General features: G+C 40.5%; 1 protein-coding gene and 1 long non-coding RNA gene across 4 annotated transcripts; one reads left to right on the top strand and one right to left on the bottom strand.

The window, feature by feature from the left end:
• Positions 1 to 2061: 2061 nt before the first annotated feature.
• LYSET (lysosomal enzyme trafficking factor) lies at positions 2062 to 5050 on the bottom strand. The gene is made up of 2 exons (XM_031593066.2): positions 4873 to 5050; positions 2062 to 2641 (listed from the first exon to the last, which is right to left on the bottom strand). The coding sequence occupies exon 2, from the start codon at positions 2623 to 2625 to the stop codon at positions 2230 to 2232; it is 396 nt and encodes a 131-aa protein (XP_031448926.1). The 5' UTR covers positions 2626 to 2641; positions 4873 to 5050; the 3' UTR covers positions 2062 to 2229.
• An 88-nt stretch (positions 5051 to 5138) lies between these two features.
• Positions 5139 to 16026, top strand: LOC116228892 (uncharacterized). 3 transcript variants are annotated; one of them, XR_016467040.1, is made up of 3 exons: positions 5139 to 6140; positions 6238 to 6327; positions 12755 to 16026. It is a non-coding gene; the product is annotated as an uncharacterized LOC116228892 (long non-coding RNA). The 3 variants fall into 3 exon arrangements; XR_016467039.1 differs by having other exon boundaries at positions 11877 to 16026; XR_016467041.1 differs by lacking the exon at positions 12755 to 16026 and adding an exon at positions 8679 to 11869.
• The last annotated feature ends 394 nt before the right edge of the window (positions 16027 to 16420 follow it).

The following is a 16420-nucleotide window of genomic DNA, read 5'->3' as shown; positions in this document are numbered from 1 at the left end:
TGCAGTTCGCTGTAAAACTCACTGCTTTCAGACAGCTTTAATAAAAAAGTGGAAAATTCTATAAACACAAACCACCATCTGTAAGACACTGCTGCAGGCAGCACGTGCTTCATATCCTGGCCACATGGTTCTCACTTCATTTTCCATTTTTGGTGCTTCCTCTTATATTGTTCTCATCTAAATAACTAGACACATTATAGCAACTTCTCAGTTAAAAAGCAGCAAATAAAAGAAAATCCAGCCGGACATCTCCCTGCTATGCAGAAGTAGAGAAACAGCAAAGGAATCAGAGTCATCCAACCAGCCCCAACAATTCAGGCTACAGCCAAGGAATTGGGACACAGAGAACAAAAAGATGACACAATCAACCAAATACACACTCTAAGGGATGAAAAGGACAGCAACAAGCAACAGCTACTGAATGCCAGCACTGCCACCTAAGAACAAAGGTACACAATAAAAGACCATTAACATATCTCTGCATTAACAGACTTCTGTTTATAAACACTGAAAAGTTTTTTATTTTATAGATAAATAAGATGGTGATCTTTAAAGTTAAGAAACAACACAACTTAAAAGCTCTGACTCCAAAAGATAGGAGCAGGAGTTTATTCTTACTCCAGCATATAAGATGGCAGCTTCCTCCTTTTCATATTGCACTTTGAACTTAAAAACCTTCTTGTAAAGGCTACATCGTGTTTTTAGGTCCTAGCACCCCTGCTGACATCTGAGACCACAGTCTAGAAGTATCTCCATACGCAACCAACATTTAAGGTGCTGTAACCACCACCCTTGAACACAGCAACACATTCTTTCCAAAGCAGGAAACAGATGATCATGTCCAAGATTCCCTTAAAGTTGTCAGAACTGGATTAGCATTTGTGATCATTAGATACTGACAATCACGTATAATCAAATTAAAAAAATGATAAGTGAGAAGTTCAGTGCATAACTGTTTGGGGCCTACTGCTTTTGAAGTCCATATTTTGCAATGTTTCACAATCAGAAGGTTACTTCCATCATGGCTCAAAAATTTAGTTACTCTAAGAAGAAACAAACAAAAAAAAGGACAAAAGAAGAGATTTGGCATCATTGAAAACACACAGTCCAGTAGTCAGAAATAAATGCTACATCAAAATAGCACTGAAAAACAAGGTGAAATTATGGTAAGAAACGTCAATGGGATTTCAGTATGACTGAATAAAGCCACATTTCTTTCAAGAACAAGAAGAATGTATCTTACTCAGAATTCTGGGAGAAAGATAGTATTTGTCCTACAACAGGCTTAGAGCACTCCCCAACTTCATAGCAGTTTAACTTTCACAAATGTAAAGTCTTTGTAACTCATCAGTACTCACAGAATATGTTTTTGCATGTCTGGAAAGACATTAGAATAGTAGAAAATTCCAACCGTTTGTAATTTTACCAAAGGAGATTTCTAAAGGAAGAAGAAAACACAAAGTTCTGTGCCTCTTACAGCCCAACACCAGCACAAGCTGCTTTTGACACTGTAGGGAAGAAGTTTAAAGCACCTCCAGGTTTGTGCCACTCCTCACTGCCTACCTGCTACGTGCTATTCTAGTCAATGGAGAAAAAAAATACATGATACTTCAGAGAAAAAATAGATATCTTTTTCTCTTCAATGATTTGCACGTTCTTTATTCTTTGCTTCCTGGATTTCCTAAATTTATTTTTAAAATGTGTTAAAAATCAGCACTGATGTAGGTATGAATTACTTTAAAAAAAAAAAAGAAAGAAAAAAGCTGTTCTAAGTGCAACTTCGTTAATCATCTTCTGATCTTTTTTCTTTTACATTTATCACAGAAGAATTATCTTTTCATTGATTTTACTCCAAGAAAAATAAAGGATGTAGTTTTGGGTTTTTTTTGCACAGAAGAGTAAAGTCATAGAGCAGAAACTTATTTCCCCAAAGAATGTTTCAGATGCAGTGTAGCAGTTTTGCATCATTAAGGCAAAATGAGGAATACTTCCCTCATGTGTCACATAGAACTGCCCCATTCAAGTCATTTTGATAGACCAATACTTTAACAATACTTTAAAAACTTTTGGAATTACTTTTTTTTTTTTTTTAATAGAAAACAGTCACTGTTCATTGCTTAACAGTTTGAAAGAAAAGGCTCTTTCCAGCCTTCGCACAGAACTTCAGTCTTGTGATTAGATCAGGCATATGCAATTGCTTCAAAACAGCCACAGAAACTAGAAATGGAGTTAAGTGTCAATCAGCTGTAATCTACTGATCTGATTAGAGGCCTTCACAAATGTTTGATGACGATTGCAAATAACAGCCAAGCAGATAGGAATGATGCAATAGCCAACAGTTTTGGGGTCAGCTCTTGTACAGGAATAGAGGAACAAGAACATCTGTAAATATGGTATTAAAAAGATTATAGTCCACAGCCAAAAAGGCAAGGATAGCAGTCGTACTTTTAAGGAGTGTGTCCATGTGGTTCCCTCCTGTGGTTCCTTGGGGTGCTGCTGAATGTGCTCCAGTGCAAGTTTATTGTAAGTCTCATTGATTTCAAAGACATAATAAAAAGCTGCAGCACTTGCTAGCAAGTACAACCCCACACCAATCCAGCCCATCCTCTGGCGGAAGTTCATCATTCTCCATGCTCTGCACCTGTAACAAAATAAGTATAAATTCAGTACAGTTTGGAGAAAGGGGACACAGACAACGCTTGCTTTTCATAAATTAATGTCTTGTAACTTTTCATGACACACAAATAAAAGCAATGCAGGCACCAATTTCTAAAGAGCCAAGTTTTCTCTACAGCAGAGGAAAGCTGTATTCCTATGTCAGTAACAGTCTAACGGTAACTCCCATCAGAAGTTCTGACTAATTTAGAGTCTGCAAGTTCTAAGAAGCTAAAGTCAAGCAATGGGTTAACAAAACCGATGCCCTGAACTGGGGAAGTCACTTACCCAATCTGCACTCGGGGTCTCTGGCCACAGGGTGAGACAATACAACACTTCCCGTGAATTCAGAGATATCAGAGAACTTTTGAAAATTCTAAGACAAATGCAGCCAGCTAGTGACATGAGCAACACTGCTTGTTTGCAGTGCACCAACATGCAGTTTTATTAAGCTTTAGCTAAGTGTCTGTCAAGGAATTACTTTAAAAGTTTTCAGTTTACACACGGGAAGGTGCACACTAAGCATACATACCTGCACTTGTTGCACAACGGGGATATGTACGACAGCATGTTGCACCTAGCTGTATTTCTGTTCTACTATGTGCGCAGTTACAGTAAATCTTTTGGAGGAAAGAAGGTGAACACATACATTCACCTGACTCAGTGCACAGCAAACTAGACGGCAGTCAACTGCCATTTTCTTCTCCTTCCCCTCTCCCTAAAAAAGCACAAATAACTGAAGCTCCACACACACCACTGGGCTTGATTTTTATCTGCTGGCTGTACAGGTGTAAGTCACTTGAAGCCTTCTTCAAACCAGCCACCAGCACTCCAGCTGAAGGATCTCAATAGCATCAAGGAAGTCATCATCATCTTTCCTCAAAACAGCCCTTGGGCAGTTTTCATACTGTCAGAGTCCTATCTTTCCTAAGATTTCTAGGAAAGAAGTGGAATAAAATTTTGCAGTTCTGTTTAAGCAAAACATATATACATTGCTTCAGAAATAATGCCTCGTATTTATTTCCATGGAAACTACAACAGGTACAAAGAACACAACAACACTATTTGATAGAGCACATTCTCAGCTACTAAGGACTATTTCTCAACAAATTTTTGCCCAGAGAGAGGGAGGCTGTGAATGCCACATCCGTGGAGGTGTTCAAGGCCAGGTTGGATGGGGCCCTGGGCAGCCTGGTCTAGTAATAGATATGGAGGGTGGCTGCCCTACCATTCTGTGATTCTATGAACACGGGCACCACCATGAGCTGTGCATTTCATGAACGTGAGCCTGCATGCCACACTTGCAACAGAAGTACACAAGAGTTTAACATCACTGACAGCAAATTCACTACACTTTTTTAGATTGCCCTTCCCAAGACCAAACAGCTGCAGCTGGGCACCGATTACAGATGATTTTATGGTTTTCCACTTCTGAATGATATCCCCAGTCCTGACCTGACAGAACCTGACCAGGGCAGCACTGAAGCAGTCCTTCCATCCCTGACACTGCTACACATAAAGAGGCCAACGCAGCCAAACAGGCAGTGAGACGCCAGAGAAAGCCACTAGTTATGTCTGTGACATTTGTTCTTTAAACTGGAATTTCTATGCATCTTAGCAGTACACTGTCTTCAAATACACTGAGTTAACACTTTTATCAAGACAATATGGAAATATTTAAGAAAGCGTCTGGGTAAGAATCTACTGACAAAACATCAAGTGCCAGAGTCCAACCCATAGTTAAGCCGTGATACATTCTTCCAAAGCTGAGTGTATTACAGAGTGCTAACGGTACTTGGAAGTCTTCAAAAGGAAGGCGCATAGTAAAAGCACAAACACCACTACAAGGTCAGTAATAGTAAGAAACTCAGCAGGAGACGATTCCGTCTGCTCCTGCTACCCAGGATCAGCCGGAGGAGCACTGTGCCGGCTCAGGCTGAACGAGGCACAGCCCACGCCCGGTTTCTCCCTCGTTCTCCCTCCCGAGATGTCCCTGCTACTCCCAGCCTCTCCAGCCGTCCCGGCGGCTGCCAGCCCCGTGCCGCCACCCGCGGAGCTACGAGACCCCCCCGCGGAGCGGCCCCGCTCCCGTGACCGCAGGCTCTCGTCCCTCCCGCGTGACCGCGAGCGTTCGGCCCGCGCTGCACGGCCGCTTGCCGTCCTTCCCCGCCGAGTCCCGCCGTGTCCCGCCGTCCCGGAGCCAAAGCAGCCCCTTACCTTCCTCCAACGGAGAAGGAGGGAGCGGGAGGGCGGCGGTGGGCGGTCCGCTCCCCTCAGCCCGCGCCACCGCGCCGAGAGGCGAGAGGACTCGCCGATCCGCGCCGCCGCTGCCGGCCCGCTGCCATCGCCACCCCAGAACGGCGCCACTTCCGGCATGAGGGAACAGCTTCCGGTTCTCGTCCGACTGCATCCGGGGCGTGGCGGGGCGTGCCCGCCGGGCGGCCGTTGGCTGGCGGCCATCTTGGCGCGAGCCCGCGCCCCTCTGTGGCGCCGTTGACCTCGCCCAAAATGGCGGTCTGGGCTCGCGGTTGAGGCCGGCTTTCCTTTGTCGCCCCTCAGTTACCGCCCCGGCCCCGAGCCTCACCTGTGTCGCTTGGCCGCGTTAGCCAGGTGCGCCAGAGAAAGCTCCGATGGAGATGACTGTGGGATGTCACTCTCCAGTGACACACATTGATGTGATTACGCGAGTTTGTGCACAAAACCCGCTGCTTGTGGGTTGCTGTTGAGTTAAATTCTTACGAAAAAACGCCACAGGGAAAACATCTTCAACGAAGGCAGAAAATCATCTAAACCAGCCCCCAAAAATTGTTGAGCCAGTGTGCGTGGCTCACTGGTTTCCATCACAGCGGTGTTTGGAAGGTTTGTGTAGGATGTTGCAGCTTTGAATTCAGTAACTGGTTACACACACTTCCTGTGCTGGGGCTGGGGAAGTGCTGGTGAGGCTGTATATAAAGTTATTGCAAAATTAAGTTTACGATGGTTTGTCATGCTGTTCTTGGCATTTAAGTGAAAACTGCTGGAAACTGGCGTTCTGGTTTCTATTACAGAATCGCACAGAATCACAGAATTGCCAGGGTTGGAAGGGACCTCAAGGATCATGAATCTCCAACCCCCCTGCCACATGCAGGGCCACCAACCATTCCACCTAATGCTAGACCAGACTGCCCAGGGCCCCATCCAATCTGGCCTTGAACACCTCCAGGGACGACTAAATGCACGGTGTTGCGGTTGTCACTGCGAAAAAAAAAAAAAAAAAGACACCTGCGAGCTGTTTTTCTAACAACAGTTAGAAAAGTTCTCGGGCGTATTCAACGGAAGGCTCCAAGTCCATCTCCAGGCTCACTCTGAGGGCCACCAGATGGCGCTCTGTACCACAAACAAAGGCAGCTTCTGTCTCCCGTCCTGACTCCCGATTCAGAAGAGATTTTGTACGCACGTTGAGTGAGGATTTTCAGCATTTTTCATGAAATTTAAAGTTATAAACTGTGAGTTCAGTTCCGACTAATAAGGTTGTGGACATGCGTAACTAAATACCATTAGGATGCTGTTTTTTATTAAATGCCATTCTTAACTTTCTTACAGGTAGTGTCATCTCAGCTGATCCAGAATTAAAAAGTTTTCCAGGTGGCTCTAAGCTTCTGTTTATGTACGGCTTTCTTCCTGGTGTTACAGGTAATGACAGAAAACTGAATAGCTATGGCATCCTCCTTCCTTAAAAGTGCTGGTGGTGAAGAGAACAATTCATATTCTCCATATTAAAATGGGGACACATGCATAGTGAGACTCACATGGTTATATTCAGGCTGTAAACAAGAGGAGAAGATAGAGTCCTGCTGAATCAAAAGGAATTGACTTTTAATGGTCAAGTTTATTTTTTAAAATTATTTAACTTTACATTAAAAAAAAAAAAAAAAAAGAGAGAGCATCTGAGTTTTTACAGTCTTTATAATAACTCTCATGCCAAAACAGGTGTAGAAAAACTAAGTTTACTTTGAAGGTAAATAAAAAAGCATCGAGAAGCATTGAGGACTGGGTGATTCATAAAAGTCAGGAGCCAAATAGATAACAAAGCCAACACATCAGGGCCTCAATGCCTGAGTACCTCAGCAAAGCAAGCAGGGCAGGCTAGGTTCAGCCAAGGGTCTGGGTTACCCAGCAAGCAATGAAGTAGGTCTGAGGTTAAGCTGGGAAGGCAGCCACTGGTTAGCCTCAGGTCCACTGAGAATAACTGCAGTGAAACATAGTGATTACTAAGCAGATCCCTACTGATATAGAAAATTGAAGTTAAGTTTGAAGGTTAGACTGTAGGTCAAGATTGAAATGAAGAAGGCCCGTGTCTAGGCACAACCAGGGCTAAGCCAGAATCTGATACTCCTACAACATATCTTAGATACAGATTAAGCTGAACCCAGGGCTCAGCTTAAATGAGGCTCCTGAGCTCATGGCTGGGGCAGGTGAGCCTTGCTGGGGGCTGTTAAAGCCTATCAGTTCACTTAGGACCCTGACAAATTATTTAGGACAAATAAGGGGTGATGGAAAGAAAACAGAAGAGTTGGTTATAATATTTGCATTGAAACAGGGTTTTCATATTTAATATTAAGGCCTTCACACAAAGGGTCACATTAATGACAAGAAATATTTTTTTCTCAAGAAGTCATCTACCTTTCACTTTGTAGCATGCTGATTTTTGATTCACTGAAACAAAGTCTAAACGAGACTTTTCATTAGAGATCTGTGATCTCCGTAGAACCCAGCTATGTTGGGTGTCCATAGAGAAAACTGGCATGATCCTATGTGTTGGTCTTTGGAGAACCTGCATAACCTTAGCCAAGAAGGTGAGGCTAGTTTTAGAGTAGGTCTAAGCTTCTGAGAAGCAAGAGATGAAGCACAGGGCTCCTTCCAAATGCACCCTTTTTTGTAACAAGAAGAGTTAGTACAGTGTTCATAAATACAGCATACAAAGGTTTTTTAGTAAATTTTGAGTAATGAACACCAAAAAAAAAAAAAAAGCTGCATCTTGGTAAAAGAGAATACTTTGTTTTGTTTTTTTTTTAATTCTCAAAACAGCATTTTTTTGTACTCATACAAAATTCTATCTAAAGACAGTGAGTGAATGAATGCCAAGTGTTTTTGCAGCTTGTAGAGTATTTGTTGTCAGTTATGTGTAGTTGTATTGAATTTCATAGTATCCTGTTGTGTTGTAATAACTTGTTTTGATCACTTATGCTGTCATTTATTGGGAGACAGAAATCAATTTATCTCAGCTTCAGTATCATGTATCTTATTTCATGTTTTATGAACCTTTATTTTTTAGTTTATAGCTTTTATATCTTTTGAAAGTATGAGAGTCTTCTAATTCCTTTTAATTCTTGAGTGGTTATTTTGCCTTTACTGTGTCTTTCTTTGAACTTCTCTGTTGGAAACATTTGTTTTCATACTGGGTGTAGCGCATTTTGGAAGCATGTAAGACTTGTGGATAAGCTGGCATTTTTGTATTTTATTCTCATTTTGAACTCAAATATTATTTGCTTGTTTTGGCTACATTGTTCATATGAAGCACAGATCTTCAGCAAACTGTATATAATCCAGGGTGATCCTTCCCTGCTTTGACTTTCTTCCTATACTTTGAAATGCTGGGACCTTCAATTACTTACCTTTATTCTCTGTCCCTGAAATTCTTTGTTTGCTTGCAGCAGACACATCTAAGTAAAGCTTCAGGCAATCCTATTGTCCAGGTTCTCTGAAATACCAGACATACTTTGTTCTTAGTTTTTCTGAAATTATTCCAGTAATACTTACCAATAAACTCTGAAGGTTTGATATTTTCAAGTAGAATACCAGTATCATTTTCCCAGTCATTCACAAAAAACATTAATCAAACACATTAGAGACTATTATCCCTTATCAAAATGTCTCTAAAGAATTATGCCTTTTTTGAAGAAGTGCCTTTGCCTTTTAGATCTTTCAGACTTTATTATAGTGATAATCTCTGATATTTTGCTTTTACATTATATTTTCTGCAGTTATGAAGTGTCCTGAAAGTTTAGCAAGAACTGACAAAACATAGGAAAATACCTATCAGAGGCAACTGAGTATTTATTTCTGTGGCAATTATTCAAGCAGAGGACAAATACTGTTTACACAGAAGCAATGCAGATACAGATCTCACATCTGCACTGGTAGGATCTGGCATTATATTGATTTAGTAGGAAAGAGAGCTAGCCTGCAGAATTTTGATCAGAACAGTGCTCAGTTAGAAACTACATTTCAGCAAAGGCATTATTCATTACAGCCTACGGACGTTAATTAAATCTCCACAAATATTACTCAACAAAAATTCACTTCCAAGACTGCTATTAAACTGCTGAGAAATCAGAATCAGTCTGTCAGTGATTTCAGTGAAGGTCTGCTCATACTGCCAGAAAGGAATGGTTATTGAATTTCCATGCTGAGTTTACTGCTGCCAACAGGTTTGTTCATGTAAACAAGTTAACTGAAAAGTCACTCATGTTAGGAAGAAAAACAGATTTGAAACCAGGAGTCTGGCAGACTAAAAATGCCAGCCTCTGCATTTGGCTTAAAAGACTAACTTCTCAAGTATAATTGGAAAAAAAGTAGAAAAAATAATTATTTCCTCTAAAGGTCACTAATTAGAAGTATGCACCATCCTTCCTCCTTTCTTCCATTTCCATACACACATTCAAAGGTAAACATCTGACCACTTGAGGGAGTGACAGCTCTACTCTTGTTAAAAAAGGTTGCAATTACACACTTTTCTTCTCCCTCTCCACCCCCTGCCCATATTTCTAGTAATTATTCTTTTTTTTTTTTTTTTTTTGCTGTTGTGTAGGGCATCTATAATATAGCATAAGTTTGAAGAGATTTAAGTTGTCTCTTCTGAGATTCCCAGTTCCCAGGCTATGCCTGTCCTGTTTAGACTGAACCATGTGCAGCAGAGAGTATCTATGTTTAGACTCTTGTGAAGCATAACTTCTGTCACTAAACTAATATCAGGTCAGATTAGTCCTTTTCCCACATTCAAATTTTGTTCACAAGAATCCCAGCTTTTTTGCATAGATCAAGATATAAGCTTGGGGATGGTAGAGAGGATATGCTTTGAGACTTACTGAATCTAAGTTTCCATTTAAGGAAATAAAAGTGTGTGTTTTGTGTGTTTATGTTCTCTTAGGAACCTCTTTTTTTTTCTAGAATAACTGAATTACCTAGCATCTATCTACTTCATAATTTTTTATTGCCAGGAGATTTCATACATTTTTTATGTTTCTCCACAACAACTTCTATAGTTTATTTTTAAAATTGCTTTACATATTCTTTGCTTATCCTTTAACCCCCAGTTTAGTTTTTTTTATTATTATTATAGTTACAATTGGAAAGATTAACACAGTGGAAGGGCAATACAAGAATGTAACAGCAAAGAAACCAGTGTAGATGGAACAGTATTTCAAAGGAAAAGTAAAGGTGCTCAGCCATACTCCAAAGATCTAGGCTTACAGAAATGACTCTACAAGGGAGAGATCTCCAATCAGAATCCTTTTCCAGTGGCCGTCAGCCCTTAAATAGGGTCTAAAAGAGGTGCAGCTAGGCAGCACCCATTCCAGTCACACAGCTGAATTGCTTTCACCTGTGCTCCCAAGGCTGACATGGTCCTTTCTCCAGGTGCTCCATCAGTGGTTCAGGCTGTGGTTCAGCAGTTACCTTACTGGTATAAATAATGGAAAGGATTGTTTGGGGCACTTGAGAGTGACTGGTGCCTCAAAATGTTACAATATTGTTTATTAATGCTGTTTATTTAGTCTAACCCAAATGGATAGCTCTTTTAGTAATAAATTCTATGAGTCAGCTGCCTGTTGAGCTCTGCCTGATAGAGCAATGTCCTTTACAGTTCCTCTGTGATTTGGTTTCTTCATTTTATTCCCTCATACTCCTGACAGAAAAAGAATCTTGACCTGAACGCATAACAGATTTGTCTAAGGAAACAGAAAGTGTTGTGTCAGAGGAAGGCTGAATGACAAACGTACCTGATAGTTAGTTGTACTATTGGATCTGGAGAGCACCTCATTACTCATTCTGGTGCACACCGACAGCAGGCAGCCCAGCTGAAAGGCTGTGCCCTGCCAGCATCTGGAAGGGCTTTTATATAAATTTAATCAGCTGCAAGTAAATTGAGGGCTGCTGTTGTTACAGACTTCAGCAGTGGATAAATGCTAGTTCACTGCAGCTGAGCAGATCCTTATGTAAGACAGCCTTTAAGTACTTACCTTGGCATTTAACTGAATTTGTTATTTTGCAAAGCATGTGCAAGAGGCCTGTACCAGAAATCCTAAGTCAGGCATAGGATGCTATTTGAATGGAGGTGTCAGCAACAGTTGGTGGTTACTCTCAAAAGGAGAATTTCATTAATGTATTTGTTAGCTAGTGTTTGTGTTTCATTTAACAAAAATATTAAGCAGTATTTGAGAATCTTTAAAACAAAAAGGTATGATGTATTTGTTTTTATTTTCCTTATTTTGCAAAGTTTGTAAGCTGCTGTTCCTATACCTATTTGAAATTAAATTTCAGACTGCAGTGTCTACATCAGCTTCATTATAAAGCTCCAGGTGAATATTTAAATATGTTTGCACACATATTACAACACTTATGGGCATTCTTACAAAGGTAATGCATCTGTTTTTCCACACAAATATTTGTTCTGTTTGCCTTATATCAAAAGAACATAAACACAACTGGCACAGTATGAAGGTAATTACAAGGTAAGGAAATATGCTTGAAGGAGACATTAATATGTCTAACTCCATCCAAAGCAACACCTTCTCCACATTAAGAGGAATTTAGCTTCAATTAATTATCTTACTGAATGTGTGCTTCTTCACTGCTTTGTGTAATAAAATGTGCAATACCTTCCTTGGAAAAGATGCCTCTACATAGTGCAGAGTTAGTTTGTATTATGTTCATAGCGTTCTGAGTAATTGTTCCCAGCCAAAGGGTTTCACCAGCAAATTGCAGTATTGCAGTACAGTGCAATAATTATATTGTTTCAGTGCATTGTGATATAAACTAAAACCGATTCTAAATTGCATGTTGGAACAGAGCACTTACAATCTTGAGGGTTTTTTTTTTACCTTCTGTTCTTTCATTTGTCTCTTTTTCACTAGCCAGTCAGTGTGATTTTCAAGTTGTTTTGCTTTCATACATGTTTTCAGAGTGTTCCTGATAATATTTCTGGAAAAGCAGTCCCACAAACTGCAGAAAATCTTCAGTCTGATAACCACCATGATGAGATGGTGGAGGTGGAGGATGATTGTAAAATAAAACAACCTGATATTTCAGTGGTTTCATATGGTGAAAATGCTTTGAAACTTGGTCAAGAAACACTGCGCTAGTAGGAGAGGACAGCCATGCTAAGCTGGGATGATTAAAAAGGACAGCAGTGCATAATGTATTGATGACACTTCTCTGGAAATCTGCACCAATGTGACTCCAATGCACACACATTAGCCAAACACGAAAGCTGTGTCACTGTAGAAATGTCTAATACCTGGAAGCTCTCCATTCTCCAGCTGTGTGAAGTGAAGAAAAATCAGTCCTTTCAGACTGTTATCACCAAAGCGGAAATTAATAACAAACAAGAGTTCAGCTTTGAATTCTTGTGAAATTGAGTATGTAGGATCCATTGATGGGATCTAAATGCTTATTATATCTCATTCTCTTCTGCTTCATCCAGATGTTGGGTTCATCATCTACAGAAGAGGTCATGGTTATACAAATCATTGTCAGTCTGTCTGGCAGCTTCACAAACTGTATTGCAGAGAAGCCAAAAATTAACCTGAAACCACTGTCAATTTTACTCTGAAGAGATCTAAGTTAACTTCAGTTTCCTAAATTATGAAATTATTTTTTAGAGAGAACTCTTTAGTCCACGTAGCTGTAAAATGACTTTAGCATATGTGTTTGTGAAATTGTGAAAAGATGGGAAAACATTTTGGGGAAGGCTGAGGAAGAGAGACAGGAAAGACTTTCAAGTTGTTTGGAATTTATTTATTTATTTGTTTGTTTGTTTGTTTGTTTGTTTATTGCCAAGACAAGATGCTGCCTCTATGAAAATTTCCTGTTTACCAGGGATCCAGAATTGCAGAGCAGGACTGTGGGACAGGAAGCTACTCACTCAGTATACAACAATAATTTAAATAAATGTCTGTGACAGAAAAGGCATATACATTTATGAATTTACATTGTGATGCTTATGCTGTTAGGAAGAATTGTAGTCAACTGAATTTCTCTTAAAAAGTGCATCATCTGTCAAGCAATACAAAACCATTAGTGATTTGGCTTTGTGCTGCTTTGTGCTGAAAGTACAAAACTGAGTCTTGTGGTTGAACAGCATTTCAGAATACTCTCCAAGTAGAGAAAAAGCAGAGAAGGGGATGACTGTCAGAGCAATAGAGGTACCTCTTCTGCCTCCAGTGCAGATTAAGTAGGAAGTGAATTGGTGCACCACTGGTTCTGGAGGATGAAAGGTGTGCAAGTTGCAAGTGCTATGAGCACCTAACTCATAGCAGGGCTTTCACAGCTGTGTCTTCAGCTTATCTGCTCCATCTGTAACTAACTACAGGATAGTTGTGATCTGAAGAACTTGTAGGCATCCAAAGGAAGCCACTTTGGGTTAAGTCTGGGGCGGTTTTTAAAGCATTTATGAGTCTTGCTGACAAAGACTGAGTTTGCTCTATGAGGGCCTTGCAGGCAAAAATGAAGGTTGTCTTTCCTTAACATTGTCATATGATGAAAAGGATTTGTTTTGTCTGGTTTTGCTTGTTTGCTTTTAAAATATACTCCCTTTAATTAACTTTGGACTGGCATTGACATGAGCTTTGGAAATGCTTTTCTGTATCATTTTTGCACTAGTAAGCCTACACATTCTGGTAGCTTCTAAAAATATGAAAATTGCTGCTCTGTTCATATCTCCTGATGGAAGCATGCAGAATCAGAAAGCACAATGGCTTTGTGGGATTTGTGGCCTCTGAACTTTTACTGAACTGTAAGGAAGCACTTAAAGAAAACAGGAAAAGTTTCCTCAATCTTTGAAGGCCTGAGGATAAGATTTAAGTGCAAGTGATGGTGTGGTTCTGCAGGCAGTGTCAGGCTTTATCTTTCCTGTATTCTCAGTTATAGCAGTTTAAAAGGTTCAATCATATCAGAAACAACTCATGGAAGTGGAGAACCACTGGAATGAGAATTTGTATTTTAGATCATCTGAACCAATGTGTTCTTAACCCGAGAAAAGGACAGATACACTGTGGAATAATAGCTTGTGTTGAAATCCCTCTATACTTATGAGTTTTATATCCATCCCAGTCTTATTTACAGTCACCATTTAAAAATTATTTATATTGTATTAAAAAAGAAAAACATTCTAGAAACATATATTATATGATTGATTGTTCTGTTGGAAATACGAGACAAACCAAGACCTGTAACTCTGGCTGAGAAAACCTCAGTACAGCCTAAACTGTATCTAATGCACTGTCAAGATACCCAAACTCTTCAGAGAACAGTCTCAGGAATTAATTACACACATAGTTTGAATGATTTTGACTATCAGTTGAATAAATCTCTCCATATATTTGTAGTTGAAGAGTGAAAGAGTTTGCATATGCATTATTTCCATATAATTCTCCCATGTCAGAAGGCAAAAGGGCTTCAGCCATGTATGACAGTGCAGTCTGTACCCGCACTTGGGATTTGACTAACAAACATAATTCAGTTCAAAAAGTCTACTCCAACTGACATAATTACAGTGGTACAGGATTTCTTCATCTTTTGCATCTTGGCTGAATGTTTTTGTGGTTTCACATTCTTTATTCACTGATGATATGCTTTCCTTAACTTATGATGTCAAATACAAAGCCTGCATGCAAAGTGTTACAAGGGAAGTGACCAGCCTTGGCACCAGCCTTTTCTGACTTCCCCTCAGATTGTAAATTCATCAGAGCTTAAAATAGCCAAACTCTTGAGCTGTATATAAAGCAGGAGATATTGCTTCTAAGGGTGGTTTTGTTGCAGTTTCAAAACAAAAATAACAACCCAAACATCAGTTGTTCTTTTTTCCTTACTGCAACATAAGAGCTTGCTGGGCTACTACTGTAACAGGTAGGAACCTCAGTAAGCAGCATTCTGCTCAGGAGTCTCTGCAAGTCATTGCATTGGCCCTCACAGATACATAAGTCAACTTCCAGTCTACCTTTTAGTACTTGTTTTTAGAATGTTTCTGGGCTCTTATGGCTGAATTTCCTCTTCTGTTCTTTCTACAAGACAACAGAAATACTGGTGAATCTCAGTCAGTTATCCTTCTTTTCTTTATGAAATTGAAGTATTGCAGTATAAACTGCATAGGTTGCTTGGGGAGTAAGGGAGTAGTTGTGGGTAAGCACTGGGGCTTTCAACATCATCATCTGCTACAGGAAGATGGACTGCCACCAAGCAAGGCAACTATGTGCTTTCTCTTCCTGGACTCCTGCTTTCAGCCCCTTCACTGCCTTTTGCCACTGTAAACAGGTAGGAAACAGCACAATGATCTACATGAGGGAATCGGTTTGCTTTGGATAAAGGTCAAAATATTTTTGTCTACTTTCTGAGTTTGCTCTAATTGAATCAGTTCCCAGCTCCCTGCTCCCCTCTTTTGTAAAGGAGGGAATGGTAGAAGGTGAGAACAAATGGCTCTTTCTGGAGGGACTGATTCTCTCAACAGCAACACCTGATTCAGTTGACTGTAAATGAGTTTGATTTCCAGCTAGCGCAGTTCAACCTGTGCTGTCACTGCACACAATGGGCGATTCAGAGAACAGAAGCTGGGCTCAAACAGCCACTAGAGGGGCCTCCCTCCTCTGGCCGGCTGAAAAGGAACTGCAGTCTGTCTGAAGTTTGTGTTGATGGGAGTTAGCTTGTGTGGCTTGAATACAAAAATCAGAAGTGAGCTTTTATCCCTCAGTACTGACTTTGGCTGGTTTGTCTTTTAAAAGCTGCTGGTTCAGACTACTTTGGAAGTTTCAGCTGAGATTCTATAGTGTTTTCCCCCAAGCCAGGCAAAAGAATAACCAGGAACTGGAGAAGTTCTGCTTCCCTCTACTGCATCTCTGTGTTGAGAAGTCATATCTGGCCTTTTTGTGATTCGTGCAGTAATGAATCAGTGATACATGTGGCAAAGACCTGAGGAAATGGCATTTCATCATGTTTCTCATTCATTTCTCTCCAGCTCTGGTGATGAGCAGTCCCAATGCTGAGCAGCACCAGGGCTCTCCTTTCAGTCTCTCAAAGCCAGAGAAGCTGCAGCACGGTATGTGCGGTGTGTGAGGGGGAATTTCATGCTCCCTCCTGCCTGCGGCCACATTCCAGCAGTGCCATGTTAGCACATGACCTGATCCAGCGGTGAAGACTGACTGGAGAAAGTGAAGGCCTGTCCTGGTAGGCTCAGCCCTTCCTCTTGACTGCCTGCAGCAGAGTTGCATCTGTCCTGGGGAAAACAATGGCTTTTAAAAGAGAATGTATATATAAATGTAACTACAGGCAGTTAAAATTATCTTCTTTCTAGCTATTGTCAAAGATCCTATCGTGACTTTTACCAGGTGATGAGAAAATTGCTCATAATCATTCGCTGAGGGAAATATATTTCAATAGCTAATGAAATGAATGGAGATGCCTCATCTTATTCCAAATTGAACTCCCATGGAATTTCAATATCTTGTACCATGTG

Source organism: Phasianus colchicus, chromosome 5 (genome assembly GCF_987193195.1).
Source record: "Phasianus colchicus chromosome 5, bPhaCol1.hap1.1, whole genome shotgun sequence".
Lineage (NCBI taxonomy): Eukaryota > Metazoa > Chordata > Aves > Galliformes > Phasianidae > Phasianus > Phasianus colchicus.
The sequence above is the reverse complement of the archived record's forward strand: the minus strand, read 5'-3'. Positions and strand labels throughout refer to the sequence as shown.

Bases quoted from the DNA above. Each gene is read 5' to 3' on its own strand.
- LYSET (XM_031593066.2), bottom strand. From the start codon at position 2,625: ATGATGAACTTCCGCCAGAGGATGGGCTGGATTGGTGTGGGGTTGTAC.